Source organism: Prionailurus viverrinus, chromosome B3, assembly GCF_022837055.1.
Source record: "Prionailurus viverrinus isolate Anna chromosome B3, UM_Priviv_1.0, whole genome shotgun sequence".
Lineage (NCBI taxonomy): Eukaryota > Metazoa > Chordata > Mammalia > Carnivora > Felidae > Prionailurus > Prionailurus viverrinus.
Window position 1 is genome coordinate 48,891,746 of NC_062566.1, and position 12,698 is coordinate 48,904,443.

Sequence of the window (12,698 nt, forward strand, 5' to 3'; positions counted from 1 at the left end):
TTCATTTTGCAGTAGAAACAATAAAAGTACTCATTAGGTGTTAAGTCTCATTTTGTTATTAAGTATCTTTGGCTTTAGCCATCCATATGAGGCATAATTTTTAAACAGTGATAGCTGGTCATTTCCTTCTATACTAGTTGAAATTTTGTTTAAGGTTTATTTATTTATTTATTTATTTATTTATTTATAATTTTTAATTTTTATTTTCGAGAGGGAGAGTGACAGAGCATGAACAGGGGAGGGCAGACAGAAAGGGAGACACAGAATCCGAAGTAGGCTTCAGGCTCCGAGCTTGTCCTTACAGAGCCTGATGCGGAGCTTGAACTCACAAACTGCGAGATCATGACCTGAGCCAAAGTCAGACGCTTAACCGACTGAGCCATCCAGGCACCCCTACACTAGTTGAGTTTTAAAATTAGTTTTTTTATGAATAGGTTTAATTAAAAAAATTTTTTTTTTAATGTTGATTTTTGAGAGAGAGTGAGAGAGAGTGCAAGTGGGGGAGAGGCAGACACAGAATCTGAAGCAGGCTCCAGACTCTGAGCTGTCAGCACAGAGCCTGACATGGGCTCAAACCCATGAACAGTGAGATCATGACCTGAGCCAAAGTCGGATGCTTAACTTACTGAGCCACCCAGTTGTTCATATAAATAGGTTTAATACATGGGTTTATAAGATATCAAAATTTATAAGTGAAAGGCTCCTTTCTACCACTGTGCCTTAACTATAAGTTCCCTTTCCTAAAGAAAACCAATGTTACTAATTCTTGGAATACCTTTCAGAGATAGCCAGATACTGTCTTTGCATGGTCTTTGCATGTCCTAGCCGATGTGTATTTACTCCTTCCTCTCCCCTTTTAATTACATACCATTTAACCCACTGTGTTTATTATCTTGGCAGTAACCACTTTTCTTAATTGTTTCATCCTTTTAAATTATATATCTGGATTATAATTTGTTTTAGTAGTCCCTTGTTAACGAACATTTTAGCTATTCTGTTTTTCTTTTTGCTATTAGAAAAAAAATGCTGTAATGAATGAACAACCTTGTATATTGCTACAAATATTTTTTAGCCTATACTTTTAGTATTGGTATTAGAATTTGAGGAGTTTATATTTTTTTCATTTTGATGGGTATTACCAAATTGCCCTCCATAGAGATTGTATCAGTTTATACTCCCACCAACATGAGTCTACATATCTCTGTTCTTTCCAAGATACTGTCTTAAAGGTTAAAAAATCTTTTCTAATCAAATACCTTTTCATATGTGTTTTTACCATGAAGTATCCATATATTTTCCTTTTTTATGTAGATTTGGTGAAACTCTTTATATAGTTGGGAAACTAACCTTTTGCCTGCAATTATTTTTTCCTCAGTTTCTTTTTAGACTTTATGAGTGACATATTTTTGCCACATAACAAAGTGTATTTTTATGTAGTTAAATCTATCAGTCTTTTTCTCTTATAGTTTCTGGTTTTTGTCACAACTAATTGTATTTAAAATAATGGAAGCTATTTTAAATATTAGGAGGGTGAGGCGTTGGGTAAAATAGGTGAAGGGAAGTAAGAGGTACAAACTTAAGTTGTAAAATAAATAATGAGAGGAAAGTACAGCATAAGGAATATAGTTAATAATACTATAATAACATTGTATGGTGGCAGATAGTGACTGTACTTATCTTGGTGAGCACTGACTAATGTATAGAATTGTTGAATCACTATGTTGTATATCTGAAACTAACATTGTATGTCAACTACAATTTAAAAAATGTGGAGGGACGCGTGGGTGGCTCAGTCAGTTGAGCATCTGAGTCTTGATTTCAGTTCGGGTCCTGATCCCAGGGTTGTGGGATTGAGTCCTGCATCGGGCTCCACGCTGAGGGTGGAGCCTGCTTAAGATTCTCTCTCTCCCCCTCTCTGACTCTCTCCCCCACTGGTGCTTTCTCTCTTTCTAAAATTAAAAAAAAAAAAGTGGAAACTATGTGAGTTAAGAAAATAGTTATTTGAATATATATATCAAGGTATAAATGACCTATGATATGTACTGAAAAATTAAACTAAGTATGTAATTTTGCTTTGTTTTGTACTATTACATAGATTTTATATAGTTTAAACTATTTTTTTTTTAACTTTTAAGAAATAAATAATTTACCTTGTTTTATAGATGCCTTCCAGGATGTCAAATTTGTCAGCAACTTGTCAGGTAAGTTTAATAACATAACTCTGTTGAACAAATTTTGAAAAATAAAACAAATCTATTAAAAGCATCAGTTAGAATAAAAAGGTATAAAACTCACAGGTTATTATGTTTGAGGGTTACTTTACTCAGAGTTGGGAGAGAAAGGATAAGGTGTGAAACTCCAAGGAAACTATATGAGCAGAGTTCTAAAGCTGGATGTGAATTAGTTGGGTAAAGATTGAGCAAAAGTGATTTAGGCAGACAGAATAGGATGTGGAAAAGCCTGACAGTGAAAGAGATTATGGTTCTGTAAGGAAACTGCAGAATGTAATATGGATATTGGAAAGATGTGAGCTGGAGAAATAAGTAGGGACCAGATCATTTAAACTATATACTGTGACACATAGTTTTGATTTTGTTTTCTTCTTTTTTTTCTTCTTTGGTAAAAGCAGTTGGCATTTTGAGGAGATTATTGGGAGAAAAAAGTAGTTTGGAAAGTTTTGGAGTAATTTTGGAATAAATCAGCTTGAATTAATATAGTGGCTATGATGATGAAGAGAGGTAGACATATTTGAAGGGATGAATGAGATAAGCTCAATAAGATTTGATGAATGTGTAGAGAAAGGAAGATTTGAAGATAGTACCTAAATTTCTAACTTATCTAAGTAAATAGTAATCTTGTTCATTAAGATCTGATGAAGGGTTAGAAGAGTAATAATAGAAGGTCTCTGGTAGGTAGGCTAGGAAGAAAAGTACACAGTGAGTTCATTTTAGATATATTGAGTTGTTTTACCATTTCCAGTCTTATACATTCCTTCCTTTATATGTGAGGTTCCATCTGGTATCTTTCCACTCAGACTGAGGAGCTTCCTTTAGTGTTTGATATAATGCAGGTAGTGGAGGTGAATTTTCTCAAACTGGTTTATCTGAAAATGTATTTTCATATTTTTCAGGTTTTTTTTTTTTAACTCATTTTTGAAGGATATTTTCTCTAGATGTAGAATGCTGAGTTGACCATTTTCCCATTCCAGCACTTTAAAGATAACGTTATTTTGTCTTCTGGCTTTTGTTTTTGGTGAGACGTCAGTTGTCACTAGTGTAGTTACTCTGTATGTAATGCCATCTTTTTTCCCTCTGCTAGTTTAAAGATTTTTTTTCTGTATCTTTAGTTTCCAGCAGCAGGTATACAATGTGCCTAAGAGTGGTTCTCTTTGTATATACTCTGCAGTAATATTTGCAAGTTCATATCTATCACTGGATTGGGAAGTTTTTAGTCATGTTTCTTAAAATATTTTTCTGCCCCATTCTCTCTTTCTTCCCTCTGAGACTCCAGTTATACCTTTGTTAGATTGTATGATATTTTCCATGGGTTACTGAGGCCCTGTTTTTTTTTTTGTAATTAAAATTTTATTTTAATTAAATAATTAAAATTAATAATTAAAATTATGCTGATTAAAGTAGAACATTTGTATTGATATGTCTTAAGATTCACTAATTTTTTTTTTCTTTGATTACTATAGCTTTGTATATTTTCTTTCACTAATTATTTCTGCAGTCACCAATAATGCTGTTTGGCCCATCCAGTGAACTTTTTGTGCATTATATTTTTCAGTTCTAAAATTTTTGATTCTTTATTACAGTTTCTAAGTCACTACTGAGATGCCCTGTCTGTATCCTTGTTATCACATCATCTTCTATTTATAGAAGTCTTTGAACATATTTATAACATCTGCATTAAAATTTTTTTTTACTAATTCCAACATCAGGTGTCATTTAGGGTCTGTTTCTGTTGAATTATTGAATTTACTTTTTTCTTGATTACAAGTCACTTTTTTGCTTTTTAATATATATAGTAATTTTTTATTATATGCTCTGTGTTTGCATGATCCACCTCAGGAGTTCTGGGCTATGTTGTCTTCCTTTGAAGAATTTGAATTTTGTTCTGACAGGTGATTAAATTATTGGCAGATTATTTTGTCCTATCAGGCTTGATTTTATTCTTTGTTAGGGCAATTCTATTTTTATTTTGAACTTAGTCTTAGAATATGGACTGTACTCCTAAGGCATAACCTTTTTAGGATCTCAGCAGTATGTCCAGTATGGCTTTTCACTCTGAGCTAAAACTGCAGTGTTTCCCAGCTCTTTATGATTCCGTTCTCAGACCCACAGCAAGTGATTTCTGCTAGGTGTCAAAGTCTTGACTAACACAGATCCAGCTCAGTGTATGGCCAAGAACCCATGGTGACTCCTCATGCAAGTTTCTTTTCTCCCTCTTTATAGTTCTCTCTTCTCTTGTACCCTGCTACAAATTCTAGCTGTTTCAGCAGTCTGGAATTCTGTTTGTTGCTTCCTTCCTCAGCTCTTGACACTGCCATTTTTTACCTGGGCATTATCTCAGTGCATAATGGTTGAGAAACTGCCCCAGTGTGGTGCATTTATGGGACTCACCTCATATATTTTTCTTCATGTCAGGGATTGAAGTCTCAGTACCTCTTGTTCAGTAGTTAAAAACAGTTATCTCATATATTTTGTCTACTTTTGTCAAGTGTCCCCAGGATGACCTTGAGGTTTGGTGATTAGCTAGAAGGACTCACAGGACTCAGGATGTAGTGAGTAGTACTCATGGCCAATGCTTAGTAAGTATGAGGATATCTGTGTTGAAGAAGTTGTCTCTTTTCCTAGTTTGCTGAAAATGTTTCTAGTGAATAGATGTTGAATTTTGTTGGTCTTTTTGCTTCATTAGTTTTTCTTTTCATATTTCATTATGTTCTCTTTATTATTTCTTCCTATCTGCTTACTTTGGGTTTAATTTGCCCTTTTTAGTTTTTTAAGGTGGAAGTTTAGATTAGTATTGCTTGCAGATCTTGTTTTCTAATTTATATATTACAAATTTTTATCCTATATATTTTTATAGTCCAAAGTATGCATATAAATACACTAGCTTTTATACTAAACACTGTACAGTTAGATCCCGCATATTTTGATATTATTTCTATTTTCATTTTTTCAAGTATTTTCTAGTTTCTTTGTGACTTTCTTTGATCCATGAGTTAATAAAAAGTGTGTCATTTAATTTCCAAAAACTTGAGGATTTTCCCAGTATGTTTCTTTTATTGGTTTCTAGTTTAATTTCACTGTAGTCTGAGAACATACTTTATATGATTTCCATCCTTATTTTAGTTTATTGAGACTTATTTTGTGGCCCAGAATATGGTTAATCTTGGTGAATACTTCCTGTGCACTCAAGTAGAGTTTTTATTCTTTTGCTGGTGGAGTGTTCTGTAAATGTCTATTCAGTCACTTTGGTTGGCTGATAGTTTTGTTCCAGTCTTACAGGATTCTGATTTGATAAGGAGTTTTGTTTTGTTTTTCCTTTTATTACTTTAAAGATGCTTTGCAAACAAGTTGGGGTACCTGGCTGGCTCACTTGGAACAGCATGCTACTCTTAATCTTGGGGTTGTGAATTTGAGCCCCACGTTGGGTTTAGAGATTACATAAATAAAACTTAAAAAGTAAGATGCTATACCACAGTGACTGTGGATTGCATGATTTTTTTATAGGATGTCTGCTGTCATAATTAGCTTTGTTCTTTGGCGTATATTGTGACACTTGTACTCTGCTACTTTTCTTTCTTTCTTTTTTTTTTTTTTTTTTTTGCTACTTTTCTACTTTTAAGATTTTCTCTATCACTGGCTTTCAGCAGTGCTCTAGTGTGATTTCTTTAAGCTTGTTTTCCTTAGTTGTTATTGAACTGCTCAAATTTGTCTTTCAAATAGTTTTCAGATTTTTGCCCAGTGTTTTCAAATTTTTATTTCCACTCCCTCATTTCTGGGCCTTGGATTATGTGTGTGTGTTGAGATACTTAATATTGTTCCACAGGTTGCTAATGTTCTATTCCTTTTGTTCCCCTCCAGTCTTTTCTGTCATTGTTTCAGTTTGGATAGAGTCTTTTGCTATTTTTTCAAGTTTACGGGTTTTCTTTCTTTGTGGTGTCTTATATGTTATAAATCTTATCGTATGGCATTTTCATTTCAGATATTATTTTTATTTTATTATTTATTAGTTTATTTAATTTTTTAATTTACATCTAAGTTAGCATATAGTGCAACAGTGATTTCAGGAATAGGTTCCTTAATGCCCTTTACCCATTTAGCGCTCCTGCCCTCCCACAACCCCTCCAGCAACACTCTGTTTGTTCTCTATGTTTAAGAGTCTCTTATGGGGGCGCCTGGGTGGCGCAGTCGGTTAAGCGTCGACTTCAGCCAAGTCACGATCTCGCGGTCCTGAGTTCGAGCCCCGCGTCGGGCTCTGGGCTGAGGGCTCAGAGCCTGGAGCCTGTTTCCGATTCTGTGTCTCCCTCTCTCTCTGCCCCTCCCCCGTTCATGCTCTGTCTCTCTCTGTCCCAAAAATAAATAAACGTTGAAAAAAAAAATTAAAAAAAAATAAAAAAATAAAAAAGAGTCTCTTATGTTTTGTCCTCCTCCCTGTTTTTAATATTATTTTTGCTTCCCTTCCCTTATGTTCATCTGTTTTGTATCTTAAATTCCTCGTATGCGTGAAGTCATATGATATTTGTCTTTCTCTGACTAATTTCGCTTAGCATAATACCCTCCAGTTCCATCCATGTAGTTGCAAGATTTCATTCTTTTTGATTGCTCCATTGTATATATGTATGTACCATATCTTTATCCATTCATCTGTTGATGGGCATTTGGGCTCTTTCCATACTTTGGCCATTGTTGATAGTACTGCTATAAACTTTGGGGTGCATGTTTTCCTTTGAAACAGCACACCTGTATCCCTTGGATAAATACCTAGTAGCGCAATTGCCAGGTTGTAGTGTAGTTCTATTTTTTAGTTTTTTGAGGAACCTCCATACTGTTTTCCAGAGTGACTGCACCAGTTTGCATTCCCACCAGCAGTGCAAAAGAGATCCTCTTTTTCCGCATCCTTGCCAACATCTGTTGTTGCCTGAATTGTTAATGTTAGCCATTCGGACAGTTGTGAGGTGGTATCCCATTGTGGTTTTGATTTGTATTTCCCTGATGATGAGTGATGTTGAGCATTTTCATGTGTCGGTTGGCCATCTGGATGTCTTCTCTGGAGAAGATATTCATGTCTTTTGCCCATTTCTTCAGTGGATTATTTGTTTTTTTGGGGGTGTTGAGTTTGATAAGTTCTTTATAGATTTTGGATACTAACCCTTTATCTGATAGGTCACTTGCAAGTATCTTCTCTCATTCCGTCAGTTGCCTTTTAGTTTTGCTGATTGTTTCCTTCGCTGTATAGAAGCTTTTTATTTTGATGAGGTCCCAGTAGTTCCATTTTTGCCCCCGGAGATGTGTGGCGTAAGAAGTTGCTGTGACTGAGGTCAAAGAGGTTTTTGCCTGCTTTCTCCTCTTGGATTTTGATGGCTTCCTGTATTACATTTAGGTCTTTCATCCATCCATTTTAAGTGGTCCAGGTTCATTTTTCTGCATGTCGCTGTCCAGTTTTCCTAGAACCATTTGCTGAAGAGACTCTCTCTATTCTGTTGGGTGTTCTTTCCTGCTTTCTCAAAGATTAGTTGGCCATACTTTTGTGGGTCCATTTCTGAGTTCTCTATTGTGTTCCATTGATCTGAGTGTCTGTCTGTTTATGTGCCAATACCATACTGTCTTGATGATTACAGCTTTGTAATACATCTTGAAGTCTGGCACTGTGATACCTCCAGCTTTGGTTTTCTTTTTCAAGATTGCTTTGGCTGTTCGGGGTCTTTTCTGGTTCCATGCAAATTTTCGGATTGTTTGTTCTAGCTCTGTGAAGAATGGTGGTGTTATTTTGTTAGGGATTGCTCAGATATTATTTTTAGATGTTATAGTTGCATGTTTTGTTTAATTTAATTTAATTTAATTTAATTTAATTTAATTTAATTTAATTTTTAGTAGGCTTCATGTCCAGCATGAAACCCATTGCAGGGTTTGAACTCACAACCCTGAGATCAAGACCTGAGCTGAGATCAAGAGTAAGATACTTAACTAACTGAGCCACTCAGGTGCCCCTGGTTCGGCCTTTTTTAAAAAAGTGTTTTACAGGGGTGCCTTGATGGCTCAGTTGGTTAACATCCTACTCTTGATTTCAACTCAGGTCATGATCCCATGGTCATGAGATCAAACCCTGAGTTAGGCTCTAGTGGGCATGGAGCCTACTGAAGATTCTCTCTTTCTCTTCCTCTGCCCCTCCTCAACTCGTGTGTGTGTGTGTGTGTGTGTGTGTGTGTGTGTGTGTGTGTATGCGCGAGCATGTGCTCGCGCTCTCTCTCTCTCTCTCTCTCTCTCTCTCTCTCTCTCAAAAAAAATTTTTTTTTCCCAGTTCCTCCCTGATTGTGGTCATGTTTTCATTCTGGTCACCTCCCAGAGCATATTTTTAATGGAGTTTATTTATAGTAGTTGTTATAGTTTCTGCTAATTCAACCATGTCTGTACAATTTTGTGTCTTCACGTAATGATTTGTTTCCTACTTATTTTCCTACTTCTTTGCATGCTTCGTAATTAAAAAAAAAATGTTTTGAGAGAGAGAGAGAGAGAGAGAGATCGAGCCAGGGGAGGGGCAGATAGAGAGGAGAGTATAAAAAGCATGATCCATGCTGTCAGCTTGGAGCCCAACACAGAGTTCAGTCCCACAAACCACGAGATCATAACCTGAGCCAAAATCAGGAGTCAGATGCTTAACCAACTGAGCCACCCAGGTGCCGCGCATGCTTTGTAATTTTTGATGGATGCTATGCGTTATGAACTTTATGTCTTAGGGTGCTGGATTTTGTAATTTTCTGTTAGGGAGTAATAGGCATTACTCTTCTGATGACCCTTTTATAGGTCTTGTATATTGATTGAGATCTGTACTTTGGCTGGTGACAACACAAACTGTTCCCTGCCCTTTATGAACTTCTGGAGTTATTTGGCCTACTGTTGTCTAGTAGTTCTTGTTTGCTTTGGGTAGTTTATTCTTATTCACGTTCAAGGAGACCGTTCTGCAAAAATCTGGAACTCTCTCATGTAGCTCCCTCCTCTCTTTGTTTTTTGCCCTACAAATCTAGCTCCTTTGGTTTCTACAAACTGCAGTTAAGATTTTTTTGTGAAATCATTGAGACTGACTGGCTCCACTGGGTTCTGGCTTCCTATGTAGTAGTGTCCAATAATTGCTTCTAGGTAGAATACAATTGCTCTTTCTACTCCTGGACCTGGGTCACCAGTGTTATCACTGTATAGGTTAGTTTGTATTTTCTTGAATTCTTTATACATGAAATCATAGAAATACGTTTTGTTTGGCATCTGGATTCTTTCGTGCAGCATGATAATTTTGAGATCATCCATATTGTGTTTATTAGTGGTTCATTCCTTTCTGCTGCTGAATACTGTTCTATTATGTGGTTATACTACATTTTTTAGGTGTCCCACACTAAAGTTAGAGGACTACATCATCACAAGCAAATGTATTTATACTATTTTCATGCTATGTTGAAGGTATTAATTTATTGGTATTGTAAAATTAAAAAGTTAAATTATTTTATACTCTTCATTGGTTCGTTCATTTTAATTCAGTTTTCCATTGACTAATTTTTTTGAAAGATCTTTTAAAAATTTCTTTACTTCAGGTGTTTTTGTGGTCGTTTGGTCAAGCAACATGCTTGTTTTACTGCAAGTCTTGCCATGAAATACTCAGATGTGAAATTGGGTGACCATTTTAATCAGACATTAGAAGAATGGTCTGTGGAAAAGCATACAGAACAGAGCCCAACAGATGCTTATGGAGTCATAAATTTTCAAGGCGGTTCTCATTCCTATAGAGCTAAGGTATGTCACATACTTGATTTTTTAAAATTTCATTTATCTTGTTATCTAAATAATACACATTTGTTGTCTGAAGATTTATGTAACAGTAAGTCAGGAAATTAGTCTCAGCCATTTTGTTACGTATTTTGAAGTTATTTGTATAGGTGCATATAAATATAGAAGTATCATATCTTTTTGGTAAATTGAACCTTTTATCATTATGAAATGTCTTTTAATCTCATTTTTTTTGACAAAGTCTGGTTTTTCTTTTTTTCTTTTTTAATGTTTTTATTTTTGAGAGAGAGAGGGAGAGACAGAGCACGAGCTGGGGGTGGGAGGTGGGCAGAGAGAGAGGGAGACACAGAATCTGAGGCAGGCTCCGGACTCTGAGCTGTCAGCACAGAGCCCAATGCAGGGCTCGAACTCGTGAATTGCAAGATCATCACCTGGGGCATCCAGGTGCCTCCAGTGTCTGGTTTTTCTTAAATCAGCATAGCTAAGTTTTTTTTTTTTCTTCCCTTTTACTTTTAACCTTTCCTTATGTTTAAGAGGTTTCTTTTTTCTTTCTTTTTTTTTTTAAAAATTTTTTTTAACGTTTATTTATTTTTGAGACAGAGAGAGACAGAGCATGAGCGGGGGAGGGCCAGAGAGAGAGGGAGACACAGAATCTGAAACAGGCTCCAGGCTCTGAGCTGTCAGCACAGAGCCCGATGCGAGGCTTGAACTCACGGACCGCGAGATCATGACCTGAGCCGAAGTCGGATGCTTAACCAACTGAGCCACCCAGGCGCCCCAAGAGGTTTCTTTTTAAGAAGCACATAATTTTTAAGTTTAGTTACTGTCGCACTTTTTCTTTATTCCCTTTTCTTTCTTACATGCTTTGGATTAAGTATTTTTTTTATTATTTCCTTCTTTATTAGCATGTTATTGATAACATTGTTTTTCTGTAGATTAAATCTTTGTTTGTTTGTTTGTTGGTTGGTTGGTTTTGAGAGAGAGGGAGAGAATGAGCAGGGGTAAGGCAGAGAGAGAGAGGGAGAGAGAGAATCCCAAGGAGGCTCTGTGCTGACAGCTCCAGTGCGGGGCTTGAACTCATGAATTGTGAGATCATGACCTGAGCCAAAATCAAGAGTTGGGTGCTTAACCAACTGAGCCACTCAGGTGCCCCTTTCTATAGATTAATCTTATAGTAAACACTACAAAATGCATTTTAATTTATTGTAAGTTAGTCCTTTTACTACTTTTTGGACAGTGCGAGAACCTTCAGAATACTTTTTAACTGCATTTATTTCTCTCATGACTTACGTGCTTTTGTTGGCATAATTTTAAACCCCCCAAACATAATTATTATTTGTTTAGATTCACGAACATTTTACCCTTTAGGTTGTTCTTTGTTCTAACTCCCTGCCTTGCTGGGAAAAGCAGTGCTAAAGGTGGATTCATCTCTCCAAGTTTTCCTATTCTTTCGGATCTGGATCCCAGTTTTTCATGGCCTTGGTAGCTTTCTGATGCTTTCAGACCTGTTATTTATGGGATGCCTGGGTGGCTCAGTCATTTTTTTTTTTAATTTTTTTTAATGTTTATCTTTATTTTTGAGAGAGAGAGACAGAGCATGAGCTGGGGAGAGATGGAGAGAGAGGGAGACACAGAATCTGAAGCAGGCTCTGGGCTCTGAGCTGTCAGCACAGAGCCCGATGCAGGGCTCGAGCTCATCAACTGCGAGATCATGACCAGAGCTGAAGTTGGACGCTCAACCAACTGAGGCACCCAGGCGCTCCTGGCTCAGTCATTTAAGTGCGGACTTTGGCTCAGGTCATGATCTTGCAAGTCATGAGTTCAAGCCCTTTGTCAGACTCTGTGCTGATGGTGCAGAGTCTGCTTGGGATTTTCACTCTCTCTGCCCCTCCCCTATTTGCGCTTTCTCTCCCTAAATAAATAAACTTTAAAAAAGTGTTATTTATTTTCTAGCTTCTCTGTTCCTAGGGGCAGAGTTAATTCAAGACAGTCTAGTCTACCATTGTCCAAAGTGGAATTCCTTATTTATTCCTTAAATAATCTTTTTTTAAATTTGTTTTCTAAACACTATTTTATGTACCCAAATATAATAATGACTTAAAACTAATGTGGGAAGACCTCGTATAGAACAAATCTCATTGCATTCTCTAGAGTCTTCTCATTTTTGTAGAATTCTGATATTTTGGATTTTGATATTTTAGAATATTTTTCATTGGTATTTGAGCTCTGTAAAGCAGTGGGCAATATATTGTTTTGCAAGGAACCTTTCTTAGAGATGATTAAAAATGTTTTTCTTCTGGGGTGCTTGGGTGGCTCAGTTGGTTATGTGTCTAGCTTGGGCTCAGGTCATGATTTTGTGGTCCGTGAATTTGAGCCCTGTGTCAGGCCCTCTGCTGACAGCTCGGAGCCTGGAGCCTACTTGGGATTCTGTGTCTCCCTTACTCTCTCTGCCCCTCTTCTGCTTGTACTGTTTCTCTTTCTCTCTCAAAAATAAGTAAACATTTTTAAAAAAACCTTTTTTTTAATGTTTTTCTTCCAACATATGAATATTTCAGATTTCTTATGCAGTAAATCATACAAACACATTAGAGAAAATGAATTAGAGTGGTCATAGCAAGTAAGTTTCGTGATGTCACTTAAGACAAAGATAATTTTCTTAACCTTTCAAACAAGAGTAAATTATACCACAGATGG

At 36.3% G+C, this 12,698-nt stretch overlaps 1 protein-coding gene across 2 annotated transcripts in view; it reads left to right on the forward strand.

Annotated features, from left to right (window-relative positions):
* TRPM7 (transient receptor potential cation channel subfamily M member 7) overlaps positions 1 to 12,698 on the forward strand; it is a 123,084-nt gene that overhangs the window by 26,455 nt on the left and 83,931 nt on the right. For both annotated transcript variants that reach the window (XM_047862335.1, XM_047862336.1), the window contains exons 3-4: positions 2,163 to 2,201; positions 9,812 to 10,010. In XM_047862335.1, coding sequence (XP_047718291.1) covers positions 2,163 to 2,201; positions 9,812 to 10,010 — 238 coding nt within the window. The remainder of the gene's footprint in view (positions 1 to 2,162; positions 2,202 to 9,811; positions 10,011 to 12,698) is intronic.